The sequence below is a fragment of the Anomaloglossus baeobatrachus genome, chromosome 6 (assembly GCF_048569485.1).
Source record: "Anomaloglossus baeobatrachus isolate aAnoBae1 chromosome 6, aAnoBae1.hap1, whole genome shotgun sequence".
NCBI lineage: Eukaryota > Metazoa > Chordata > Amphibia > Anura > Aromobatidae > Anomaloglossus > Anomaloglossus baeobatrachus.
In genome coordinates this window covers 404,549,866-404,577,707 of record NC_134358.1, presented here as the reverse complement: position 1 = coordinate 404,577,707, position 27,842 = coordinate 404,549,866, and the positions used below count along the sequence as shown (strand labels likewise).

General features: G+C 43.2%; 1 protein-coding gene across 2 annotated transcripts in view; it reads right to left on the bottom strand.

Annotated features, from left to right (window-relative positions):
- Nucleotides 1-17,405: 17,405 nt before the first annotated feature.
- Nucleotides 17,406-27,842, bottom strand: part of TBX20 (T-box transcription factor 20) — a 52,425-nt gene continuing 41,988 nt past the window's right edge. For both annotated transcript variants that reach the window (XM_075316590.1, XM_075316591.1), the window contains 2 exons: nucleotides 20,358-20,470; nucleotides 17,406-20,240 (listed from right to left, as the gene is read on the bottom strand). In XM_075316590.1, coding sequence (XP_075172705.1) covers nucleotides 19,900-20,240; nucleotides 20,358-20,470 — 454 coding nt within the window. In that variant the 3' untranslated portion in view covers nucleotides 17,406-19,899. The remainder of the gene's footprint in view (nucleotides 20,241-20,357; nucleotides 20,471-27,842) is intronic.

Sequence of the window (27,842 nt, the reverse complement as noted above, 5' to 3'; positions counted from 1 at the left end):
AAAAAGCAGCTGAGTAAAGAAAAACGAGTGGCCATCATTACTTTAACAAATGAAGGTCAGTCAGTCCGAAAAATTGGGAAAACTTTGAAAGTGTCCCCAAGTGCAGTGGAAAAAACCATCAAACGCTACAAAGAAACTGGCTCACATGAGGGCCACCCCAGGAATGGGAGACCAAGAGTCACCTCTGCTGCGGAGGATAAGTTTGTCCGAGTCACCAGCCTCAGAAATCGCAGGTTAACAGCAGCTCAGATTAGAGACCAGGTCAATGCCACACAGAGTTCTAGCAGCAGACACATCTCTAGAACAACTGTTAAGAGGAGATGCTTGGAGGTCCTCTACACTGGTATTTTAGTGCGACTAAGTGAAGGTCAACATGTATACAGTACAGACCAAAAGTGTGGACACACCTTCTCATCTCTAGAACAACTGTTAAGAGGAGACTTTTTTGCAGCAGGCCTTCATGGTAAAATAGCTGCTAGGAAACCACTGCTAAGGACATACAACAAGCAGAAGAGACTTGTTTAGGCTAAAGAACACAAGGAATGGACATTAGACCAGTGGAAATCTGTGCTTTGGTCTGATGAGTCCAAACTTGAGATCTTTGGATCCAACCACCATGTCTTTGTGTGACGCAGAAAAGGTGAACGGATGGACTCTACATGCCTGGTTCCCACCGTGCAGCATGGAGGAGGAGGTGTGATTCTGTGGTGGTGCTTTGCTGGTGACACTGTTGGGGATTTATTCAAAATTGAAGGAATACTGAACCAGCATGGCTACCACAGCATCTTGCAGTGGCATGCTATTCCATCCGGTTTGCGTGTAGTTGGACCATCATTTATTTTTCAACAGGACAATGACCCCAAACATACCTCCAGGCTGTGTAAGGGCTCTTTGACTAAGAAGGAGAGTGATGGGGTGCTACGCCAGATGACCTGGCCTCCACAGGCACCAGACTTGAACCCAATCGAGATGCTTTTGGGGTGAGCTGGACCGCAGAGTGAAGGCAAAAGGGCCAACAAGTGCTAAGCATCTCTGGGAACTCTTTCAAGACCATTTCCGGTGACTACCTCTTGAAGCTCATCAAGAGAATGCCAAGAGTGTGCAAAGCAGTAATCAAAGCAAAAGGTGGCTACTTTGAAGAACCAAGAATATAAGACATATTTTCAGTTGTTTCACACTTTTTTGTTAAGTATTTCATTCCACGTGTTAATTCATAGTTTTGATGCCTTCAATATTAATCTACAATTTTCAGAGACATGAAAATAAAGAAAACTCTTTGAATGAGAAGTTGTGTCCAAAATTTTGGTCTGTACTGTACCTGCGGATATATCCGCTGGTACATAGTCCCGTGGGCACATAGCCTAACAGCAAAGTGTCCTTAGGCAGCAGTGCATGGATTAGATGCTGTGAAATATTGTATTGGACTGAAGCTGTCCTTTGATATGGCATGACTATGTGAAAGAAGTCAAAATCAACACAAATAAAACAATTTGAGGGACAGAAAATAATACATCATATGCTGAAATTAGCACTTGACAATGCCTATAACCTATGACTAAAAGTTCATCTCTTCTTGAGGTGTGAAATGCTGAGGAACGAATCCAACCTGCGTGAAACGTCTAGACTTCAAAGTATCCCACTGCTGTTGGATCATTAGCTTAGTCAGTTCGGCACTTTCATTTCCACTGGCTTTTTCAAGGTCTAACAAATCATGGTGTTCCACATCAAAGAGTCACTAATGAATAATTCTAAATTAGGAGCAGGAAGAATTGCCAGCTATGAAAGGAAAATATGTCAGGTTAAGTGTTTCATAATTTATCTAAAAAGTAAATCATGTGATATTATTCTACTTAACCCTTAATGACCAGCCAAGCAACTTTTTTCTTCAACATAAGAGACATAACTTTTTTCTTTTTTTTTCCTTTGACATGGTGGTTTGCAAAAACTGATGAGGGGCAAAACCCACAAAACAGTGCTGTCTATAAATGGGTTTCTGATTTAACCGATTTAACGGAGTTTATTTGGATATATTTTCCATTAAGCACTGTCTTGTAAATAAAGTTGGTGCTGCTTGGTATGCTGGGGAAACCCTTTCGTTGCCTGTTTTTTACTCACGGCTCTTTATTTCCTCCTTATCACACATTGTCTTATATCTCTGTGTATTTTCCTGTTTGTCCATATCTGTGGGTTCAACCACCCCTGTTCCAGTCCTCCTGGGTTGGGGAGAGGGGATATTAGTGCAGGGCTATCCAGGAACAGGGCAATGAAGGTGACCCAGACATCTTCACCATCAGAGGTATTTTTGGGATCAGGGACAGCTAGCGCCCCCTAGTCTGAGGGCCAGATTAGTAGCCACAGTCCCCTGATATCACCTTGTACCGCCCTTGCAGCAGTCGGACTGCTAGGATCCGGGGTTTGCCGTTGCTCGAGGGTCTCTGGGCCCAGGGGCTCGCGGACACTCGACACTCGAAAATAAATTGGGGTGGGAGTATATTTACATGAGATTAGTGTTCGTGACGCCACCCGTAGTTTGCAGTAAAGGGGAGTACCACCACGGCCAATGGGAGTACCCGGGGGAGATGGAGTGGGGCAGCCAGATGATGTTCCCTCCATGGCCCCGGGACTCTGCATGGTGGATGAGCAGGGAAGCGTGGTGCAGACCACATAGCAGGCAGGACGCAAGGGGGAAAGCAGCATACTCACTCAGGCCGTGTGTATGTTGGTGCAACCATTAAGGAGACTCTGATACATGAGTAAACCAAGTCTCTGGGTGCCGCTGCCTCTCAGAGGGAGCTTGTCCATGAATCCATTCCCGTTGGTATTGCTGATGGTTCAGACCTGCCTCCATGCACTGATGTTAGATGTTTCTGAGTGACCCCTCGGCCTGAAGCTTTCTGAGTCCCGCTCCCTATACTTTGATAGAGGAGCTGTGCTCTCGATGGCTGACACTTGGGATTTCAGTGGGCCTAATGGGTTGGAAAGCCATATCCCCCTCGGTGTGTTTGATCTCTGAGCTCTTGGGGACAGTTCATAAAGAGACTATCTTCCGCAGGTTAATTATCAGGTTGCGTGAAGCAACTCCCTGATTTAGGGTCCAGTACCCCGCCGTGCTCGGTACCAGTCCAGTTACTAGACCCTAACTAAGTCTGGCCCTTTTCTCCAATACCCTGCAACTGGGTCTCCGACTCCTCTGGTCCCAGACCACCGTCCGCGACCTAGCCAAAGTCTCCCAGGGAGCTACAACTCCCTTAGCTCCTCACTCTCTGAGGGCTACCACTCAACTGACTAAGTCCCTCCCACCAGTCTGCCTGACCCCTAAGCGGGTGGCCCTATTCCAGCTACACCACCCACTGGTGTGCCTGACAGGGTGTGGTGTGAGGTGACTTGGATTTAAATGCTGATGGAAGCAATACCAAAGGTTTGGATCCCAAAACCATGGAGGGTGGGTTCTGCACAATAAGGAAAGAAGTGCTGTTCCCTGTGACACCCTGACTAGTCCAGGGCGTCACACACTCACACCCCGTGACAGCAAGTCAACTTTATGTATGAGATAGCCAAGATAATTGTCTATAAAATGAAGGCAGTCTTACACTCTACACTGTAGTGGATGGTAAGATGTGGAGCCTGAGAGTCACAAGTTCAAAACATTGTTACCCTGTATATATATGTGCCACCCTGTGCCAGCAGCCAGCGATGCTCGGGTCCGAGCCTTCAGGGGAGGTGGCTCGAGGGTCTCCGGACCCGGGGGTCTCGCGGACATGCCGAATAAATAGGGGGTCGTATATGTACGGACTGGGCCGTATTGAGTTCGTGACGCCACCCACGGTGTGTGATGAGGTAGGACGCCACTGCTGCTGTGACGGGGCACCCGGGGGAGATGTTGTGCAGCAAGTTGTTAACCCCTCCGTGGGCAGGGATGGTGGCCCTGGGACCCGGTTTGCTGTGTGCAGGGGATGGCGACAGCAGGGGGTGCTGGTGTACTCACAGTTAGAAAAACACACAAGTATCTGGTAAACCAAGATGGTGGTGGCCAGTGCCGTGGCCGGTTGCGTTCTGGTCCCCCACCCGGCTGGTGGTCTCTATCCTGTCCCTGCAGCTTTTTAAGTAGAAATGACTTCCTAGTGTGAAACGTAGGAGTCCGCTCCTGGCTGTATGTGGCCTAAGGAGCCGTGCCCGCAGACACTGGCCCGTGAGATCTATAGGCCTTGGCGGTGACCTCTTATCCCTAATCGGTGGGCTGTTGTCTTCTATGAGGGACTTTGGGTGGGACAGAACCTCTAGTCCTGGCCTCAATGGGTTAATTAACCAGCTCCAGTCGATTCTGGCTTCAGGGTCCGAGAACCCCCCTTTTTGCTACGGTTTCCGGGTTGGTTCCCTGGGTCTGTACCGGCGGGCTACAACCCTGGCCCGGTCCACCTCGGTTCCACCGAACTATCTTCCCGTCTCCTGTCGACGGAGACCACCATCTGCCTCCTAGCCAAGGCACCAGGGCTCCTACCCTGGTACCTGTCAGTTTACTTCAGGCCTGACACACAGGCCTGACCTCCACTCTCACTGAACTCTAAAACTGATCTCTCGTTTTTCCCGCCCTGGGCTGTCTAAACACCTAGGTGGGCGTGCACCAACCACCTGGCCACGCCCTCTGGTGTGTCTGTCTGTCCCTAAGGGGGTGACTAGGGATTAATGGTTAGCTGTGTGTTTCCTAATGAGGGAACGGTGTTATGCAGGGGCCTATTTGTGACTACCTGGTTTTGCCAGGGTGTCATATATATATACATATATATATATATATATATATAATTTTCATTTTCAATTGTTTACTATGTTACAATAAAAGAACACCAGTAGATGATCACACTTATTAAACCACCCAATACACTCCAAGAGAGAAACAGAAGGTAAATAATTTAAAGGCAATCTCTCAGTAGGTTTTTGCTAAATAATCTGAGAACGGCATGAGATAGAGGCTGAGACACTGATTTAAGAGATTTGTCACTTATTAGGATCTGTACTGTTCTTTCAATACAATGATTGTTGAATCAGAAGGAGATTAGCACTGTCCGGACTAAGGCGGGCTTTAAGATGTTGCGACATCGGTAACGATATATCGTCGGGGTCACGTCGTTAGTGACGCACATCCGGCACTGTTACCGACATCGCAGCGTGTAAACCCTAGGAGCGACGATCACCGATCGCAAAAATGTCAAAAATCGTTGATCGGTGACACGTCGCTCCTTTCCATATTATCGATACTGATGCCGGTACGATGTTGTTTGTCGTTCCTGCAGCACCACACATCGCTGTGTGTGACACCGCAGGAACGACAAACATCTCCTTAACTGCGTACACCGGCAATGCAGAAGGAAGGAAGTGGGCAGGATGCTACGTCCCGCTCATCTCCGCCCCTCCGCTTCTATTGGCCGACCGCTTAGTGACGTTGCTATGACATCACTGTAACGCCGAACGCACCTCCCCCTTGAAGGAGATATTGTTTGGCGGTCACAGCGACGTCGCTGACCAGGTATGTGCGCGTGAAGCTGCCTTAGCGATAATGTTTGCTACGGCAGCAATCACTACATATCGCATGTGCGACAGGGGCGGATGCTATCACGCTCGACATCGCTAGCAATTGCTAGCAATGTCGCAACTTGTAAAGCCCACCTAAATTCCCACTTGAAACCTAGATCAATCCCAGCATTGATTAGCAGCTCGCTGTCAGTAGACAGTGTATACAGAGGTCTGTGGTGTAGGTGGATGTAGCTTTCTAAGCTCTGCTACACCGCATGCAGAATTATTAGGCAAGTTGAATTTTAGAGGATGTTTTTATTATTGATCAACAACTATGTTCTCCAGCAACCCAAAAGACTCAAACCCAAAAGATTAAAGCTTAGTGTTTTTGGAAGTTGGAGTGTTTTTTTGTTTTTATATTTGGCTATCTTAGGAGGATATCTGTTTGTGCAGGTAACTATTACTGTGCAGAATTATTAGGCAACTTAATAAAAAACAAATATATTCCCATCTCACTTGTTTATTTTCACCAGGTAAACCAATATAATGGCACAAAATTTCTGACATGCAAAAACAAAACCCCAAAAAATTAGTGACCAATATAGCCACCTTTCTTTATGATGACACTCAACAGCCTACCATCGATAGATTCTGTCAGTTGCTTGATCTGTTTACGATCAATATTGCGTGCAGCAGCCACCACAGCCTCCCAGACGCTGTTCCGAGAGGTGTACTGTTTTCCCTCACTGTAGATCTTACATTTTATGAGAGACCACAGGTTCTCTATGGGGTTCAGATCAGGTGAACAAGGGGGCCATGTCATTATTTTTTCATCTTTTAGACCTTTACTGGCCAGCCACGCTGTGGAGTAGTGGGATGCATGTGTTGGAGCATTATCCTGCATGAAAATCATGTTTTTCTTGAACAATACCGACTTCTTCCTGTACCACTGCTTGAAGAAGTTGTCTTCCAGAAACTGGCAGTAGGTCTGGGAGTTGAGCTTCACTCCATCCTCAACCCGAAAAGGTCACACAAGTTCATCTTTGATGCCAGCCCATACCAGTACCCCACCTCCACTTTGCTGGCGTCTGAGTCGGAGTGGAGCTGTCTGCCTTTACTGATCCAGCCTCTGGCCCATCGACCTGGCCCATCAAGAGTCACTCTCATTTCATCAGTCCATAAAACCTTTGAAAAATCAGTCTTAAGTTATTTCTTGGCCCAGTCTTTATGTTTTATCGTATGTTTCTTGTTAAAAGGTGGTTGTTTTTCAGCCTTCCTTACCTTGGCCATGTCCCTGAGTATGGCACACCTTGTGCTTTTTGATACTCCAGTAACAATGCAGCTCTGAAATATGGCCAAACTGGTAGCAAATGGCATCTTGGCAGCTTCACGCTTGATTTTCCTCAATTCATGGGCAGTTATCTTGCGCCTTTTTTCCCCAACACGCTTCTTGCGACCCTGTTGGCTATTTGCCATGCAACGCTTAATTGTTCAGTGATCACGCTTCAAAAGTTTGGCAATTTCAAGACTGCTGCTTCTCTCTACATGACATCTCACAATTTTGGACTTTTCAGAGCCCGTCAAATCTCTCTTCTGACCCATTTTGCCAAAGGAAAGGAAGTTGTCTAATAATTAAGCACACCTTATATAGGGTATTGATGTCATTACACCACACCCCTCCTCATTACAGAGATGCACATCACCTGATTTACTTAATTGGTAGTTGGCTCTCAAGCCAATACAGCTTGGAGTAGGACAACATGTATAAAAATTATCATGTGATCAAAATACTCATTTGCCTAATAATTCTCCACACAGTGTATATCTAAGAACTGTGATTGTGTCACAATTGCTGCCCTCAGTAAACTAAGTTACACATTGTTGAATTCAGGGTTTCTTTTCCTACTGTAAAGGTTGCTTTACAGGTGTCGATTAATCGTGCGTTCGCATGCGATCGCACCCGCCCCCATCGTTTGTGCGGCATGGGCAATTTCTTGCCCGTGTCGCACAAAGTCGTAACCCCCCGTCACCCGCACTTACCTTCCAAACTACCTCGCTGTGGGCGGTGAACATCCACTTCCTGAAGGGGGAGTGATGTTCGGCGTCACAGCGACGTCACACAGCGGCCGTCCAATAGAAGCAGAGGGGCGGAGATGACCGGGACGTAAACATCCCGCCCACCTCCTTCCTTCCGCATTGCCGGCGGAACGCAGGTAAGCTGTGTTCATCATTCCCGGGGTGTCACACGGAGCGATGTGTGCTGCCTCGGGAACAATGAACAACCAGACGTTCGATTTTTAGAAAATGAGTGACGTGTCAACGAGCAACGATAAGGTGAGTATTTTTGCTCGTTCACAGTCGCTCGGAGCTGTCAGACGCTACGATATGTCAAACGATGCCGGATGTGCATCACTTACGACGTGACCCCGACGACATATCGTTTGATATATCGTAGCGTGTAAAGCCCGCTTAAGCCCATGACTGCGTCCCCGCATTCTCCTGCTTCCATCCCCCGGTGAGGACACTGGCGTTCTCACTTGTCTTGGCGTCCTGCTGCAGGTGTCCTGTCCCCGTCTCATGCTGTGGCCTCCGAGAGCATCTGTGCACCTTGTCCAGTTCCAGTCCCAGACCCATAGGGTGTGCCCATGACCACACTCCTTTTCTTAAAGGGCCAGCACCCTCCTTACTCGAAAGTGCTCTCAGGTCAGCTGGGAAGCTGTAGGTACTTATGGCAACCAAGCCCTATGCTAGGTGCCTGAGCAATGATTTTAGTCATTGCTAGTTGTCAGGTCCCCTAGCCCTGTGCTGCTCTTTCTGTTCCACTGTGCTAGACATACTGGTTATACCTATCTGTATTGCAGAATGCAACTCCCAATACCTCCTGCTGCTGTTGCAAGCTACCACATCAGCTGCCTACCACAATACCTGTTGCCATGAAGTATTGTTACCATCTGCTGCCATTCATCCCTCCATCCATCCCGGACACAGCATCTACACCAGCTGCTGCTGCAACTCTATACAAGAGACTGTCGCTCCCATACCCCTGTGGCCAGCCAACGCAACACCAGTCTTCCCAGGTGGCACCCGGATCCTACCTGCAGAGTAATACCTCCACCATCAGGGGCTCTGGAGAAAACCAAGTTCGGGTCAGATAAAGGGCTGAGAAAAAACTCGCAGATGTGAGCTGCAGCATTGTCTTACATGATGAGTGTGTGCAATGCAAGATTTTCTCACTGCACTCGTGCGAGCCATACGTCAGTGTAACTCTACCCGTACAGTAAAATAAATAAAAAAATTGGCTTAATGTCCCCCCATATTATGATATCAGCACAGCTAAAGACACAGCTACAGGGTGCATCCCCAGCCGTGCGCTAATCTTGGCTGTGTATCAAGCTAAGGCCCTGTGCGCACACTGTGTTTTTACCCACGGTTTTACCCGCGGTTTTGCTGAAGAAATTTCTTGAGAAATGTTTGTAATCTTTCTGCAGACATTTCCCAGCAAAACCTATGGGGAAAAAAAATAGCTGTGCGCACACTGCGTTTTTTTCTCAAGAAAATTCTTTTTGCAGAATTTCTTGAGAAAATTTCTTGAGAAAATGTGCATGTCACTTCTTTTCCGCAGGTACTTGCGGTATTTCACTCCATTCACTGTAATGTAATCGCGAAATACCGCGGGTATACCGCAGGTAGCAAATGATGTGCGGTATACCCTCGGCATAGCCGCAGTTTACCTGCGGTAATGTTCATCACTACCCTGCGTTTTGCAGGGCAGTGATGTCATTATGACAGGAAGAGGAAGTGGAGCAGAGTAAACACTCACACATCACACTCCCTGGACGCTGCACGGAAGCACTTCCGTGTGACCTCCGTTAGCTACCCGTGCAGTCTGTGTCACGCTCCAGCCCTGCGGCTGCCTGCACTGCAGTGTCAGTGTCTGCCCTCCCTGCAGCATCATCAGCCGCGGGGATGACGAGCGCTGCTGTCAGGAGGTTAGATGAGATCAATACCTGCTGTGACGATCTCCTGCTCTCCTGACGTCACCGCTGTCACTGCCTTCTATGCCCGTCTCGCGGGCGGCCCGAGACTGTTACTAGCGGTGATGTCACGGGCTCTCACGATACTGCTGAGAACGCGGCGGGCATAGAAGTCAGTGACAGCGCTGACGGCAGGAGAGCAGGAGATCGTCACTGCAGGTAATGATCTCATCTAACCTCCTGACAGCAGCACTTGTCATGCCCTGCAGTGACCTGGGCTTACCTCATGATGTTAGCACAGGTCACTGCACTGCTCTCCCAGCCAATGGGGAACATTTTGTCCTTCATTGACTGGGACAGTGACTATGGTATGGATCGTTGTGGGACCCCCTTATTGGATTACGCTGGACCTGGAATTGACTGTTCTTTTCAATAAATTGGTGAAAAAGGGAATGTTTTGGGGAGTGTTTTTTCAAATAAAACTTTTTTTGGTGTCAATTTTTTTTTTTTTTTACTGACTGGGTTGGTGATGTCAGGTATCTGATAGACCCCTGACATCACGAACCCCAGGGCTTGATGCCAGGGGACATTACACATCTGGCATCAACCCCATATATTACCCCGTTTGCCACCGCACCAGGGCAACGGGATGAGTTGGGGCGAAGCGCCAGGATTGGAATGTCTAATGGATGCGCCACTTCTGGGGCAGCTGTGGCCTGCTATTTTTAGGCTAGGGAGTGTCCAATAACCATGGACCTCCCTAGTCTGAGAATACAAGACCACAGCTGTCCGCTTTACCTTGGCTGGTGATCCAATTTGGGGGGGACCCCACGTTTTTTGTTTTAAATTATTTATTTAATGTAAAGTAACAGCGTGGGGTGCCCTCTGTTTTGGATTACCAACCAAGGTGAAGCTACCAGCTGTGGTTTGCAGGCTGCAGCCGTCTGCTTTATCCTAGCTGGCTACAAAAGATAGGGGGACCTCACGTGGTTTTTTTTTTTAATTATTTATTTATTTTTTGGCTAAATACAAAGCTAGGCACCCTTTAGTGCCACATGAAAGTCACTAAAGGGTACCAGCTTAGAATATGCAGGGGGGTGGGACATTATATAGAACTTTCTCACCTATTATCTATCTATCTATCCCTCTCCCTATCTATCTATTCATCTATCCATCTTTCCCTCTATCCATTATCTGTCTGTCTATCTATCTATCGATTATCTATCTATTATCTATATTATTTATTGCAGTTACAGCATAAAAAACCGCAGGGACCAACCTGCGGAAAAACCGCGGCAAAAACGCAGCAAAAATGCTTTGTCCCACGGTTTTGGTGCGTTTTTTTACTGCAGGTGCGGTAATCTTCAACTCCCAGACGTTTCTCAAGCAATTTTCTTGAGAAAAATCACTTTTATAGTGCGCACATAGCCTAATAGGAACTGCATATGGCTTTTTTTTTAAAAATTATTTAAATAAATAAATAAATGAATCAGAGTGTGGTTCCCCCCAATTGTGATACCCAGCCAAGATAAAGCCCGACAGCTGGGGGTTAGTATTCTCAGACTGGGGAAGGCCATGGTTATTGGCCACCCCCCAGCCTAAAAATAGCAACCTGCAGCCACCCAGGATTGTTGCATTTATTAATGTGAAAATACTGGCGCTTTAGCTAACTCTTTCTGATGCCCTGGTGCAGTGGCAATTAGGGTAATAAGGGGTTAATAACAGCCCACAGCTGCTACTAAGCCCTAGATTAGTGATGACAGGTGTCTATGAGACCCCCCATTACTATTCAGTAGTACAAATAAATAAACACAGACACCAAAAAATCAGTAATTTGAAATAAAATACAAAAAACACCCTCTTTCACCATTTTATTAACCCCCTAAACACCCCTGCAGGTCTGACGTAATCCACATGATGTCCCACGGTGATTCCAGCTCTGCTACATCTCAGTCACAGCAAGCGGCCATAGAGCATGACTGCCCGCTGTGATCTCCAGTGGGAGAATGAATGAGCCACGATGAGCAATGACTGGTTGCAGGCATATGCTGTCACACAGGCTGGGGGCGAATCTGACTGCAACCAATCACAGAAGCCAGGCTGGCCGGTGGGCGGGGAAAGCAGGGAAAGTAGTGCATATGTATGAGCAATGATGAATAGCCCAAGGAGGCTGCAGGAGCAGCGTACAGCAGCGGCTGAGCCTTGGCAAGTATGATGCGCTCACTTCATTCTTATCTTCTTAATTTTTCCTTTATTTAATTTCTCGAGCGCCATATCCAGATCAAACATCCGGAATCCCGGTCCTGGCACCCGGGGAACTTTGAAACCACGCGGATCTGGACTTTTGCCGCCCATCACTACTCTTCATGTATAAAAATGTACAGACCCTGTAATATAGAAAATGTTAATTCTAATAATAGGTAGGTAAGGAGTCGCGTTTTTTTATTTTTGTATTAAAAATAGTGATTATGAAATCCAGTATTTTTAATACAAAATTAAATTCACTGTTTATTTAGTTTTTATTTAATTCTAGTTTTACTGATACACTGGGCACTGCCATCTTGGATTTGCTGTGAGTAACGACAATTATTTTACCTCCTTTATGGCAGCGCCCAGGGCATTCACTCTGATAGTCGGACTGCAACCCTATACTTCATACAGAGACAGTGACTGCTGTGAAATCGATGTCTGCCCTGGGCTATCCAGATCACAGCAGAGGAAGGAGATCGCCGCCATCTTTATGGAGCACACAGCGTATGTTTCCCCCTGTCACCCGCCGGGATAGATGGGGTGAGTACCTGCATCGGGCAATGGTGATTGCACCATAACTGATCCTGCTGCGTACCCCCGCACTCTGCTGTGCACATACTGCACTCTGCCGCGCACCTCCCACTCTGCTCACCCCCCCTCCAGTAATCCCCCTGCCCGCATGTGCTCACCTTGGGCCTCCGCTGCTCGTACTGTGATTGCTGACAGGACAGGCTGGGGGGCACAGGTCTGAGGTGAGTGCATGCGCTGGAAGTGGTGATCATGGTATGACATCTGTAGTGCAGTGCCACTCAGGCTGCAAATCACCCTCCTCACCGCATGTCACCTTTGATTAATGATTCCGGCCGGCAACACAGTATATGGAGGCGCAGGATACAGTGAGGCATTGGGAAACACTCGGTGGGGCATTGGGATACAGTCAGGGGGGCATAGGGAAACAGTCAGCAAGACATAGGGAAACAGTCAACAAGGCATAGGGAAACAGTCAGCAAGGCATAGGGAAACAGTCAGCAAGGCATAGGGAAACAGTCAACAAGGCATAGGGAAACAGTCAGCAAGGCATAGGGAAACAGTCAGCGGGGCATAGGGGAAACAGCCAGCGGGGCATAGGGAAACAGTCAGCAAGGCATAGGGAAACAGCCAGCGGGGCACAGGGAAACAGCCAGCAAAGCATAGGGAAACAGCCAGCGGGGCATAGGGATACAGTGCAGCATGGGATACAATGGAGCACTATGCAGCTGGCCTTAGTTACACTTTAGACATATTAGGATCACTCTACGGCCACCAACAAAATGGCTCCGCACTGTGATCCTAAACTTCATCTTCCCTTATGCTTATGGAAACACCCAGATTGGGAGGGGGATCTGTGACATCACACACAGGTGAGCTATACTAGAGACTGTGCCTGGCCACCCCGGCCATGCCACCAGCCTCTGCTACCCTAGAGGTCCTTGCTATACTAGAGACCATGCCTGTCCACCCCGGCAGTGCCACCAGCCTCAGTTACCCCAGAGGTCCTTGCTACACTACTGACTATATCCGCTTGTCGCCAGAGTCCTTCCCTGCCCTAGGAGTCAGCTGTCACAGTCCTGGTCACTGCCCTGGGAGTGGAACCTAGCATCTCCCTCTTGGAGTGCGCTTAGTCAAGCCCCTCTCACTAAATGGTAAGTCCAGTGAGTCCACTTCTGCTCACCACTTTACCATCTCCGGCAGAGAGAGTTACACACAGTAATAAATCCTTTTTGCACTCTTTTATATGCTATTACTATTGCAAATTATTGTGGAAAATAAGTATTTGGTCAATAACAAAAGTTCATCTCAATATTTTGTTACATATCCTTTGTTGACAATGACAGAGATCAAACATTTTCTGTAAGTCTTCACACAGTTGGCACACACTGTTGGTGGTATGTTGGCCCATTCCTTCATGCAGATCTCTTCTAGAGCAGTGATCTTTTGGGCCTGTAGCTGGGCAACATGGACTTTCAACTCCCTCCAAAGGTTTTCAATGGGGTTGAGATCTGGAGACTGGCTAGGCCACTCCAGGAGCTTCATATGCTTCTTACAAAGCCACTCCTTTGTTGTCCTGGCGGTGTGCTTGGGACCATTATCATGCTGAAAGACCCAGCCATGTTTTATCTTCAATGCCTTTGCTGATGGAAGGCCCCATTCATTCTTTCATGTCATCCTGGTCACTTTGCAGAGAAGCAGCTCCAAAGCATGATGTTGCCACCCCCGTGCTTCACAGTAGGTATGCTGTTCTTTGAATGCAACTCAGCATTCTACATCCTCCAAACATGACGAGTTGTGTTTCTATCAAACAGTTGTACTTTGGTTTCATCAGACCATATGACATTCTCCCACTACTCTTCTGGATAATCCAAATGCTCTCTAGCAAGCTTCAGATGGGCCTCGATAGGTACTTGCTTAAGTAGGGGAACACGTCTGGCACTTCAGGATCTGAGTCCCTGGCGGCGTAGTGTGTTACTGATGGTAGCCTTTGTTACGGTGGTCCCAGCTCTATGCAGGTCATTCACTAAGTCCCCTATGTGGTTCTGGGATTTTTGATTACCATTCTTGTGATCATTTTGACCCCACTGGGTGAGATCTTGTGTGGAGCCCCAGATTGAGGGAGATTATTAGTGGTCTTGTATGTTTTCCATTTTCTTATTATTGCTCCCACAGTTGATTTCATCACAAGCTGCTTGCCTATTCCAGATTCAGTCTTCCCAGCCTGGTGCAGGGCTACAAATTTGTTTCTGATGTCCCTCGACAGCTCTTTGGTCTTCACCATAGTGATGTTTGGAGTGTGACTGTTTGAGGTTATGATCAGTTGTCTTTGATACTGATAACAAGTTCAAAAAAGTGCCATTACTAAAGGTAATGAGTGGAAGACAGAGGAGTCTCTTTAAGAAGAGGTTACAGGTCTGTGAGAGCCAGAAATCTTGCATGTTTTTAGATGACTAAATACTTATTTCCCACCATAATTTGCAAAAAAAATCTTGCCAAATCAAACAAGGTGATTTTCTGGATTTGTTTATCATTTTGTCTCTCATAGTTGTGGGCTACCTATGATGTCAGTTACAGGCCTCTCTCATCTTTTTAAGTGGGAGAACTTGAACAATTGGTGGCTGACTAAATACTTTTTTTTCCCACTGTATACATGTAATATTTTTCATTGTCCATTGTTGTATAGATGACACAAACATTTATTAAAACACACACACAAATACTTTATTGAATAATCACACACCTGCCATAATATACAATGTTCTCATGTTATATATTTTTAGATTTATATATAGAATTTAAGCAACTTTTGCGAAGCATTTGACTTTAAACATTCAAATATTACATGACATTTCCAGCAGAAATAAATATATTGCACTTAAAAAGAAACTTCCATCGGGTGTCATTTCAGAAAGATGACAATTTCAATTGCGGTTTTCTGCCATAAATTACACTTGTACAGATTACAGTTTCAGAGGTTTTGTGTAATGCAACAATAACAAAATGACACAATACAGAACAGATCAGTGAAGCTTAGAACATTAATCCAGTTTTAAAATAAAGATTGTTTTTTCCTGGTTGTTACAATTTCAGCTACTTATCATCTCTGAGAAAATGAAAAGTTAACATGGTTAAAGAGTAACTAAAATGTAATTATGTATTTATATTTTTTAAAGTTAATTATTGATCAGCCTTCTTAAAGTTATGAATCTTTGTTTTTATTCCAATACCTTATTGTGCTTCCTTCTATCTTTATCACCATGCTGAATGTTATGGCTTATTTGCCTAGTTCATGCTGTTTTAGTAGCTGATTTGAACTACTTGCCTGCAAAATTCGTGTTCCTGCGTGAATTTTTATGCTCCCCTCCTCCACACTCAGACATAGGGAACAGTGTCTGAGCATGGTTGGGGTGGAGGTAGCAAAGAAGATCATTCAGGAGTACAAGTTTAGCTAGACCTTCAGCTCAAATCAGCTACTAAGACAGCATGAACTAGGTAGCTAAACAATCACTTTCAGCATAATGTTAAGGATAGGAGGATGCACAATAAAGTCTTGAAATATAAAAAGCTTCATAACTTTACAAAGGCTGATCAAGCATTAAATTAAAAAAAAGTATAGTCAGTATTAAAGCCTATATTTACTTTCAAGGTGTTTTGTTTTTTTTAAATAACTGTAGTAAATTAAAAGATAATTTACTTTGCTCTCTTACCGCTATTGTTTTAAATAAGATTAATACTGTTTAAAGGAACATGATGAAACCTACAAGAAATTATTAAAGGTATAAAAAGGTATGTAAGCAAGCAACACTATCTTCAATTAAACATTTGCAAATTTTTGGTGCTTCAAAGATATATATATATATATATATATATATATATATGAAATAAAATATGAAAAATTTTGGACACTTTGTAATGAGGATAGACCATAATTCTAAAATCCATCTGAAAATTCAATTTCCACAATTATCCCCAATATACTGTACCTCTCCCAGGTAAATCCCACAGGTGTCCATGAAGCTGTGATATTAGATGTCCTCAAAATGTAGAACTGTTTTAGCTACTTCTACTATGAAGGCAGCAATGTGATCCCCAGGTAATATTTTTTCTCAACTCTTTACAGGATCAAAATTGACTATTTTGAATTCTTAGTCACTGCTTCATTATTAAAGGACTAAAACTGAAGGTAATTCATCATTTAGTTTTTAAATTATAATCAGTATTTAATGGTAGACTACATGTGTAAAATAATTAGTGTTATATTAGTGTATATTTCATGGCCCTTTAGAATACTTTCAGTGGGTTGCATATTCGACTTCCATTCTCCTTGGGGAAAATGGACCATTTTAAAGGGTTCATTAGATCCTGAACACATAACATGTTCTAAAGAATTATTCATTTTTTTACCTATGATATATAATAGGTTGGGTATGGTGATACTTTGGAGTGCAGCTCTTCTTACATAAATACATTAAAGTGAACCTGTCAGGTGCACTGTGCACCCAGAACCACAAGCAGTTCTGGGTACATATTGCTAATCCCTGCCTAACTGTCCCTGTATCTAGTAGCATAGATAAAGAGATCTTTAGACAAAGTATTTCTAAAGATATTCTATGATATGCTAATAAGCACATGGACTAGTTAGTTCCTATTCAATGCCCACTGCCCAGCGCCATCATCCGCAGTGATGCACGTACCTGTGTCTGTTGCATCGCCTCAGAATGCTGGGAATAGGGTCAGTGCGCATGATCAGAATGTCCCCGACACTTACAGGGATGTGCACTACACAAGTTTGAAGCTGGATGTATACACCCGGCTTCATAGTGCACATGACCGGAAGTCCGGGATCATGTGCACTGAGACAAAATCTAGCTTCGGGCGCGTTGGCAGCAAAGGTGAGCGCGCCAATGCCTCTGACTCTGTGCATTCATTAGCATGTTAGCACGCCCACAGGGGCGTGCTTAAATGCTAAGGAGGCCGACTAACCGAGGGAACTAACACCCTTGAGACTAGTTGCTGGCTTCATTAGTATATTATAAAGGATCTTTAGAAATACTTTTTCTAAAGATCTCTTTATCTATGCTACAATATGCAGGGACAGTTAGGCAGGAACTAGCAATATGTATCCAGAACTGCTCGTAGTTCTGGGTGCATATTGCACCTGACAGGTTCTTTTTAATGTAACATTTAAGTTTACCCTAATTAGTGAAGGAAAGAAATGTTTGGGGTTTTTTTTCAGGTTTTGATATCTAATCACGTATTCATAGATCTGAAAACTTGTAATCTGTGACTACTGCACTCATTCTCCTTAATGAGTTATTTTCACTCTCACTCCCTTGCCTACTTTTCAATGGATATTTTATGAAGGATGCTAAGAAATAAATAAAATAACTTGAAAGAACCATAAGGAGTTACTTTCATTACTTCATTTGCCAACAAATAGGTAGTTCTGTAGGTAAAAAGTGAATGAGAAAAGTGAATTCATAATTTGTCAAAAAAAAAAATGCTAAATCCCGAAGAAGTTTCGGGTTGACTTTTTTTTCAATATATGAGTAATTATTGAATTGGAGTAATATTTCAATTGAAGACCCTATGTTATGATGACCACATTTAAAGGTACACTGATTTTTGATTGGCCTGAAGTTTGTTATTGAGGTCAGTTGCATCAGGTACATGACCATGATATTAGATCAGTTACATATATTGGAATATTACTTTAAAGAGGTTGTCCCCAACTCAGACGACCTTTTATGAATCCATATGTTTTATACTACAACAAAATAATAACAGTTAAACAAACTTCCGATGTCAGTGCCATTCTTGCAGTGTTGGCACTGCCTCTCCCGGGGATTGTGTGACATTGTTATGTCATGTGATCTTTGCGGCTAATCAACACTGGTTTCATTCTCCCCTCCTTCAGACAAATCAGATATCCAAGGTAAGCAAGACCTGCCTCAGCTCTCTCACTTCCTCCTGGTATCTTGATTTGACCTATGGAAGGGACAGTAAAGTATGCACTGATTGGTCGTGGTGATCACATGAAGCAATCCTCGGGAGAAGCAATGCAGACATTGCTGCAACGGCGACAGCACTGCAGGTGAGTATAGGTGTTATTATTTTACTCAGTGGAAACAGAGAATGAAAAAGGGTTCTCTAAAAAGTGGACTACCCTATTAGATGTTCTCGTAATTTATCAATGTACGATGTCATGTAAAGAGTTACTTTCCACTAATAAAGTGTTCCATTTGAAAAGCCTTTCCGACTGAGTTAGTATATTCTAAAATGAGACAATTTATAGACAAGTTATTGAATAAGTTATCTGGTAATCTAAATAAGTTATCTTGTAAACTGTCAACATCAGCAAATAACAAAAGTACTATCAATCATGCACATCATTTGACCTTCTGATGTACAAAGTATTAGGACCCCTTTAAATTAGAACAGCTTTGAGTTCACCCAGTTCCGACATTCATTGGGTTGTATGTCTGCTTGTATATCAGATTTTAAAATTGCAGTTTTATCCTTAACAATTTTTTTTTCCTAAAAGATTTCATAATAAATGGAATGAAATGACTGCTGCAGGCTTTGGGCAAAGTTCAATAAATAATAAAATATACTTTAACAATTATAAAATATATCAAATAAACACATTAACAATTTGCTTGACAAAGCAGTGGTTTCTGAAAATCCAAAAACACTAAATTCTGAAAAACCAATATAAATATCTCATTCAAATGTTGTGATTTTGATATTAATATGGGTAATTTCATAGGATAGAAATGTATCTTTACCACCAAAAAAACCTGTATGCTGAAGGTTGTAGACCAGTTTTCCATCAAGTTTCATCAAACACAAAGTTATAATTGTGCCCATAAAACTGACTGAGGAATATTGTCCTTAAAAATAAAAATTTCCAACAATTATAAATTACACCTAACTTTGTTATTGCTAATCATTGGCACTCGAGTGCAAGTGGTGGCCTCAGAGATTGGTCTTCTCAGGTTCCCTTGTGCCAGAGAACGTCTCATGACATGAAAATCCCAGAAGTTGTACGACTTGTATAAAGTAGAGTTGTGTTGTGCTGGTCAATACGATGCTCACGTTATGACCGCAGGGTGTTTAGACATGCACTACAGCTCATACTAACCACTTTGCATCTAGACTGCAAAGAATGGACAAAATATTGAGAATTATTGCAATATATACAGGAAAAACTCAATATGTACAATCCTGTATTTAAAGCCTTCTTCATCCGCTCCAGTTGAAATAGTAAAGCAGCACTGGACACAAATCTAGGTAAATATCTAGTAAGAAATTGCTGACAGTGACAAACAACTTCCATCTGTACACTTTCTTTAGAGTGGCATTTTACATTGTCACCTGTGAACATAGTCATTGGTAAAATCGTCATTGAAAAAAGGTAAAAGAGCTAAGATTTGCGGAATATTTTCTCCATAGTTTGATAACATGCTTGGCTGGAGTCCAGTTATATGAAAAGATTCAGTGCTTTTCTCATCCATGGACCATGGCCAGTTCATAACAACAGCATGTGATGCATGTGACCCTGTTAACTTTTAACTGCTTCAATTACATATATCTATAGATGTATATTATAGCCTTCTTCTGTCAATCAGGTCAGTCATACAAATGGAGTCATCACAGCAGAAGGGTGTCGAAGTCCTTGGATGGCAGCATAAGGCCCCTGCTGAAAGTAATGGTGGTACCTGGGCATATGGAAGGAAGGGAACGTAGGCCCACTTCCTTGCATGGTAGTTGCCAGAGCTGTAGGTGTAAGAGGCATGCTTAACCGGCTGTAGGGAGGCAGGGATCCTTGGATTGGGTGGGGGATTGGAGTAGCAAGAGAAGCAGTGCTAGTGCCCAGCGCCGTCAATGTTTGTGGATGCTGAAAGCCAGAGAATCCAGTTGTGGAAGATACCCAAGAGGTAAGCGACAAGTTGTCAGATGTCGTAAAAGCTGATCCTATGGAACACAAAGACACTTATGAGAATGCATTAAGAAAAATCTAAAATACATGAATTTGCATTTGCTACCAAAAAATATTTTTCATGTGTTCATTGTCTGTCTCTCTCATCTTACCTCTGCTCTGTACCACTTGTCCATCTTCACCCAAAACATCCTCATCTCCTCCATACGTCCTGATTGGCGATCTTGCATATGAATGTTTCTGTATAAGATTTTCCACACTTTCCCTGTATAATAAAAAAGAATATGTCTCAGTCTACAAAAACAGTACAAAAGCAATAAATTACAATTTAATGGGTAAAACACTGGTCATAAAGTATATGTATAGATATCTGTAGTTTGGGCTTTTTGTATGGAGGAGTCCACTTTACACCACAAACCCCATAGCAAATACAATGCACATGTGATGTAGTATAATCATAGGATTCCCACGTGAGGGCACTGGGAGGATAAGTAGGGTTCAGATAGTAAGGGTAGAGCTCTTATGGATGATTATCTAAAATTGTATGTTAATTGTTAGGATTTTAGTCTCTTGATTAATCATATACTTTATGATGTAATTGTAAAGTTTGTCCTTGCAGTAAAAGATGGAAGAATGCCCACTTATAATAATATGCATTAGACTTATTTTTTTATTATTAGTTTTATTTTATTTATTATGTTTGTATATGATTGCCACTGTGAGTCAATGCTTGTTCCTTCCTGAAGCCTTGCATTTGGATCTAGAGACCTACACAACCATTTTATCAAACATATGAGACAATCCATAAATTCTTTGTACAAGGACAATCTTTCTAAGGAAACTAAAGCGGGCTTTACACGCTACGATTTCGCTACAGCGATCTCGTTGGGGTCACGGATTTTGTGACGCACATCCGGTCGCTGTAGCGATCTCGTTGTGTGTGACTCCTAGGAGCGATTTTGGATCATTGCAAAAACGTCCAAAATCACTCCTCGTTGACATGGGGGTCCGCTCCCAATTATCGCTGCTGTCGCTGGGGCGAAGTTGATCCTAGTCCCTGCGGCAGCACACATCGCTACGTGTGACGCCGCAGGAACGAGGAACCTCGCCTTACCTGCCACACGCCAGCAATGAGGACGGAAGAAGGTGGGCGGGATGTTCGTCCCACTCATCTCCGCCCCTCCGCTTTGATTGGGCGGAGATGGGTGGGACGCCGAGCGAACCGACCCCTTAGAAAGGAGGCAGTTCGCTAGTCACAGCGACGTCACCGAGCAGGTAAGTACGTGTGACGCTGCCGTAGCGATAATGTTCGCTACGGCAGCAATCTACACATATCACCATAACGATAGGGGCGGCTGCTATCACACTCACCATCGCTAGCATCGGCTAGCGATGTCGCAGCGTGTAAAGCCACCCTAATTATCATTGTCCAACCTTGCTTTCATAGGCTCAGGATTAGTTATATATCTTTTTTTTGTTTTGTGTTATATATTTATTTTGGTTAAGTCTTATTAATTAGCGCGAATCAGTCAATGTAGTCAATTACTTCACAACTGATGTGACCCTCCTCGATTGCTACACCCATCTCAAGGTCAATCAAACACAACAGAATGGAAACTACTTTTGGGTTCAGTAATAAAGTATTCCCACTATCAGAGCAGCAAAAAATGGCAGAATTTGCAACATAACTACCGTATAACCCATTTTCAAATGCCCTTTTAATAAATTTGAGTCTGAGTGCAGATTTCCTGTAGAACTTAGAGCAGGGGGTTACCAAGGGTCCCTACTAGCCAGAAAGAATTGACACTGGTTGTATACATAGCCAAAAAAAATATAGGTTATATATTATTTTCTCAGCATACATAAAGAATGTCGGGCAATTGACTAATAGCGCTACCCACCTTAATATATTTCTTCTCATAGCTGAGACCTGACAAATTTAAGGGAATCTGTCAGCACGTTGTTCCTATGTAGTCTGAGAGTAACATAATGCATTTACAGAGAACCTGATTCCAAGATATGTCACTTATTAGGATGTGTGCTGTTGTTTTAATATAATCATTGTTTTATCAGCAGGAGATTATCACTAGAGGGCTAGGACTCATGTGCAGAGTAGTCAGGCTAATCTGTGTAATCCTGCCCCCTCAACTGATTGGCAGTTTGCTGAAAATATTCAGTGTACATAGGAAGCTACCAATCAGGGGTGTGGGCGGGGTTATACACATCTCAGCATTCTGACGTCTGCTACATCTACAGCAGAGAAAACAGGATTCTATCTAAACTACACCAAGCAGCTCAGTAAGTCACACATCCCTGTAATTAGTGTCTCAACCTCTACAGTATGCTGCTTTCAGATTACATAGCAAAAACATCTGACAGATTCACTTTAATACATTTGTATTTTAAAAGGTAATACCTTTTAAACCCTTCAGCCATATGGCTGTAACTCTACGTCATAAGCCGGTGTGACTGCGTGCAAGGAACTGAGCTGCCTCCAAATTCAGCTACTGCCAGATATATTAAAAAGCTAGTGTCTGTGTGTAACAGCTGTGGCCGGAGCTGGGCTGTTAACCATTTAGACACTGCTGTCATTTTCTAACAGCAGCATTAAAATGCTATCATAACCAATGTGCACGCCGGCTTCCATCAGTCTCTTTTGACCCGATAGTGGAATAACAGATAAGATAATATGACAATTGGAAGCATGCCCCTGTCATTACCAGCTTGGTCCTCCTCTATATCCTCAGCTTTAGGCCATGTTCAGTTTTCGGTAAGTATGTATAACCCAAAATCAGGAGAGAGTGAAAAATACAGAAGTGGTGAATGTGTTTCTATTATAATTTTCCTCTGATTGTGCCACTGCTGATTTCAGCTTACAAATACTGATGTAAAATAGTGACCAAATACTCATAGTGTGAACGTAGTCATATGCTGAGCTTCAAAGGAGTTTATGATTTACAATATATACTACAATGCCATGTGGTATTGTAGTATATATTACAAGCTATTCGATGATCGAACGTTCAAGTCCTCTGAGGGAATTATAATATCATGGAAAAAAAAGTGTTTAAGAATGTGGAAAACATAAAAATATGAAAATTCTAATCACCCCTAGTTTTCCCCATTAACCCCTACCTGACATTGGACTTACCGACACGTCATATATTGCATTGCATTCACGAAAATAGACCCACCGGTACATCCTGGTTATAGTGCGGATACAGGAGCTGTGTCGGGGGCTTTGCTTAAATGGTAGCCGAGACCCCGCGGTCACAGCAAGAGTCAGTGCCCGCACTACCCCTGGCTGTTTAAACCTCTAAATGCTGCAATCAATAACAATTTTCAGCATTTTGGAGGCTGGGAGAGGGAGGGGGCTCTCTCTCCCTCTGGATCGGGATCCCTGCAATGTGATCACGGGATCTAGATCGTTGACTAGGCAACCTGAGGTCAAATGGCAACCTCCAGCTATCTGGCTATGGTGGCCTGTTAGACCATTCCAAATGCATGCTCTAAGAGGCGTTCTGTCAGCGTCACACTGACAAGTGTAGTGCAGTGTCATGCTTGCTCATCGCAAAGCATTATACCATCAATCAGACAAAAGTTTAATGTCCCTAGGGGGACTAAGTAAAAAAGTAAAAGAAAGAAAGTAAAAAAAAATCCAAAAATAAATAACAAAAAAGACTAAAAAATATACCAATAAATATGTATATTTATGTAAAAATAAATAAAACAGGTACACATATTTAGTATTGCCACATCTGAAACGACTAGATCTATACATCTGCCACAGTAGTTAACCCCTTCCGTGAACACCATAAAAAAGTAGCAAAAATGAGGCTTTTTCATTAGGCTGCAGTAGAATATATATCAAGATCAAAAAGTCAGATGAAGATAAATATGATATTCCTGCAAAGGTCATCTCGTCATGCAAGGAAAACAAGCCACAATATCTTTATCAGTGGAAAAATATAAAAGCTATAGCTGTCAGAATATAGCGATGAAAAATCTTTTTTTTTCTATAACATTGTTTTGATTGTGTGAAGGAGGCAAACATAAAAATCCATCTATATATGTGCTATTACTGTAATCGTACTGTCACAGGGTATGTAATGACACAACAGGGATGGCTCTCAGACTTGAGACCCTGGGAGTGGGCCAGAAACCCAGTAACAATACCCCACAAAAAAGACACGTACAAGGGAGAACTAAACCACGTACACACTGCACTCAAACAGAGAAGAAAGACTATATGTGTACTGAGGAATAAAGCTGTGATATCACTTTTCCAAACAGTAAACGACTTTAAAAAAAAAACAACAAACCAGTTTTGGAATTGCTGTTTTTTGTTCATTCTGCCTCTCAAAAATCACATGTTCCTGCAGCAGCTGGCACAATCGTGTGCCTGCTATTAAAGAGAATATATTATATTATATTCATTATATTAATATTATACATGCCTGTTGTGAATATTCATTTCAGATTAGCCGAAAGTCGACATATGTGGCTGGGGGAAAATGGCAGTGACGTCATGCACTGTATGTCTGTTACATGCCATAGTCTGTTGCCAACATCAGAAGATGATGCCACTCACTGTGGGAATAGAGGGAAGGTGAGTAGTGATGGGCGGACCTGGACTGGAAAAGTCCGGACCAGCACAGTTTCAAATGTACCAGAGTTTTGGGCCCGTGACCAGAATTCTAAGGGAATTCCAGGTATTGATATGTATCTGGCAGTCAGGAAATACAAAAAAATAAAGAAAAAAATAATTAAGCAAGCGGGCTATACTTACCAAGGCTCTGGCGCGGCTGTAACTGCTCCTGCTCCTGCAGACGATCATTCACTCCTGGGTTGCTTATTTACCTTCATTGCATATGCTTTCCACGCCCATTGGTGTCTGTGACTGGTTGCAGTCAGACGCGCCCCCACCCTGAGAGTCAGCGTGTTAGCTGACTACTTCCAATCACAGACGCTATGTGCGTCTATTGTAGAATAAAAAATAATATTAGTAGAAAATTGGTGTAGAGTCCACCCATATTATGATACCTAGCAGAGATAAAGCATACGGCTACAGGCTGCAACCACCAGCCGTGCACTTATCTTGTCTGTGTATCAAAATAACAGGAACCGTATATGGCTTTTTTTTTATTATTTACATAAATAATTAAAAAAAACTGGCATGTGGTCCCCCCAAATTTTAATGCCCAGCTAAGAAAAAACTGGAGGCTGATATTTTCAGGCTGTGGAAACTCATGCTTATTGGGCCCTGCTGCAGCCCAGAATTGTCGCATCCATTAGATGTGACAATCCCAGCACCTTACTCGGCTCTTCCCGATTGCCCTGGTGCAGTGGCCATTGGAGTAATAAGGGATTAATAGCAGCTCACAGCTCTCAATAAGCCCTAGTTTAGTAATGGGTGGCGTCTATGAGACCCTGCCCCATTACTAATCTGTAAGTGAAAAGTAATAAACACAAACATGGGAAAAATCCTTCATTTGAAATAAAAGCAAAAAAACACTCACTTTTACCACTTTACTAACTCCAAAAACACCCCTGCAGGTCCAACATAATCCACATGAGGCCCCACAATGATTCCAGCTCTGCTTTATCTGAGTCACAGCGAGTGCCATAGAACATGACTGCCCACTGTAATCTTCAGGCAGAGACAGAGCAGCATGATCAGCAGTGCTGTCAATCAGGTTCGTTACAGTCACAGCTGGAGGTTCTCATGGTCCTCCACCTGTGATCATAGGTAACCTGACCTGAGATGATCTCAATCAAGGCAGTGATCTCACCTCAGATGACGTCACTGAGTTCACTGAGCTCCCCTGAGGTTTTTACCTGCAAACACAGGTGGAGGACCATGGGAACCTCCCGCTGTGACCGCAACTAACCTGAGTGATGTCGTCACCACTTGTTGTGTGGCTCAGTTTCTGCCTGAAGCACACAGCATAAAGGAAAGACAAAAACCACAGAGCGCTGCTGTTAATGGACAACAATAAGATAATGTAGGCCCCGGCCCTGACCAAACTCACCAGATTGGGTTCTGCAGCCCTTCACAACCCCAGTGTCACTTTGTTATATTTTCTTTAACTTTTTTTATTTGTCTCCAAATGGTTCCCTTTATGCTATTAGTATTTTAATATGTGTATATTATCTAGTATTAATTGTATTAATTGTATACAACTGTCCTTTCATAATGTTGTTCTTTATCATCAATTTAAGGATGTAATGCGGATTTTTTTCAATTATATGTTTTTTTATCTATGTTTTTGAGGGGTTGGTTTATTCTGGTGTATAAATACATACCTTGTTTATTCAAAAGTTAGCACTTGATGAAGGAGGCAGTAGCCTCAGAAACGTGTTGTGTGTAAATAGAAGCTTTTTACTATTTTTTCTAACCTGAACCTGGTTATCTATAGCATCCTTTCAAACCGCATTGATTCTCAAGCTCACATGTTTTTTGGCGCTCACTCTGACTCAGATATAGCAAAGCTGGCATCGTCGTGGGACCTTGCGTGTATTACATCGGACCTGCAGAGGTGTTTTTGAGGTTAATAAAATGGTAAAAGATGATGTTGTTTGTATTTTATTTCAAATAAAGGTTTTTTTTTTGATGTTCGTGTTTATTTACTTTCATTTACAGATTAGTAACGCCTCCCTATACTAATCATCTAGGGCTTAGTGACAGCTGTGAGCTGTGATTAACCCCTTATTACCCCCGATTGCCTCCGCATCAGGGCAGTCGGGAGAGGTGAGTAAAGTGCTGAGATTGTCGTATCTAAAGGATGCGACAATTCTGGCTCGCTGCAGGCTGCTATCTTAAGGCTGGGGCCCCAATAAGCATGGGTCTCCCCAGACTGAGAATACCAGCCACCACCTGTCAGGTTTTATCATGGATGACTGGAAATCAAAATTGGGGGGACTGCACAATGGCTATTTTAATTACTTATTTAAATAATTTAACCCCTTCCCCCCGGGCGATTTTCTTCTTTTCCGTTTGTTTGTTTTTTGCTCTTCTTCCTCCAAGAGGCTTAACTTTTTTATTTTTCCATCAATCTTGACATATAAGGGCATATTTTTTGCAGGAAAAGTTATATTTTTAACTGAAATGATGAGTTTTACCATATAGTGTACTGGAAAATGGCAAAAAAAATTCTAAGTGCGGAAAAATTGCAAAAAAAGTGTGATCGCACAATTGGTTTTGGGGTATTTTATTCATCGTGTTCACTATATGGTAAAACTGATGTGTCGGTGTGATGCCTCAGGTTGGTACCAGTTTGTAGACACTAAACATGTTTAGGTTTACTTTTATATAAGGGGTTAAAAAAATCAGAATTTGTCCAAAAAAAGTGGCGTATTTTTTGTGCCAAATTCCGAAACCCGTAGCATTTTCATTTTTCGGGATCTGGGGCTCAGTGATGGTTTATTTTTTGTGACTCAAGCTGACGTGTTTAATGGTACTTTAAACGCTATGCTTTGAAAGCCTGTTATTCCATTTTGCAGCAACGAAAAAACGTAATTTTAGCGTTTGGATTTTCTTTGCATCTACGCCATTTACCGATCAGATTAATTGATTTTATATTTTGATAGATCGGGTGTTTCTGAATGCAGGGATACCAAATGTGTGTATATTTTTT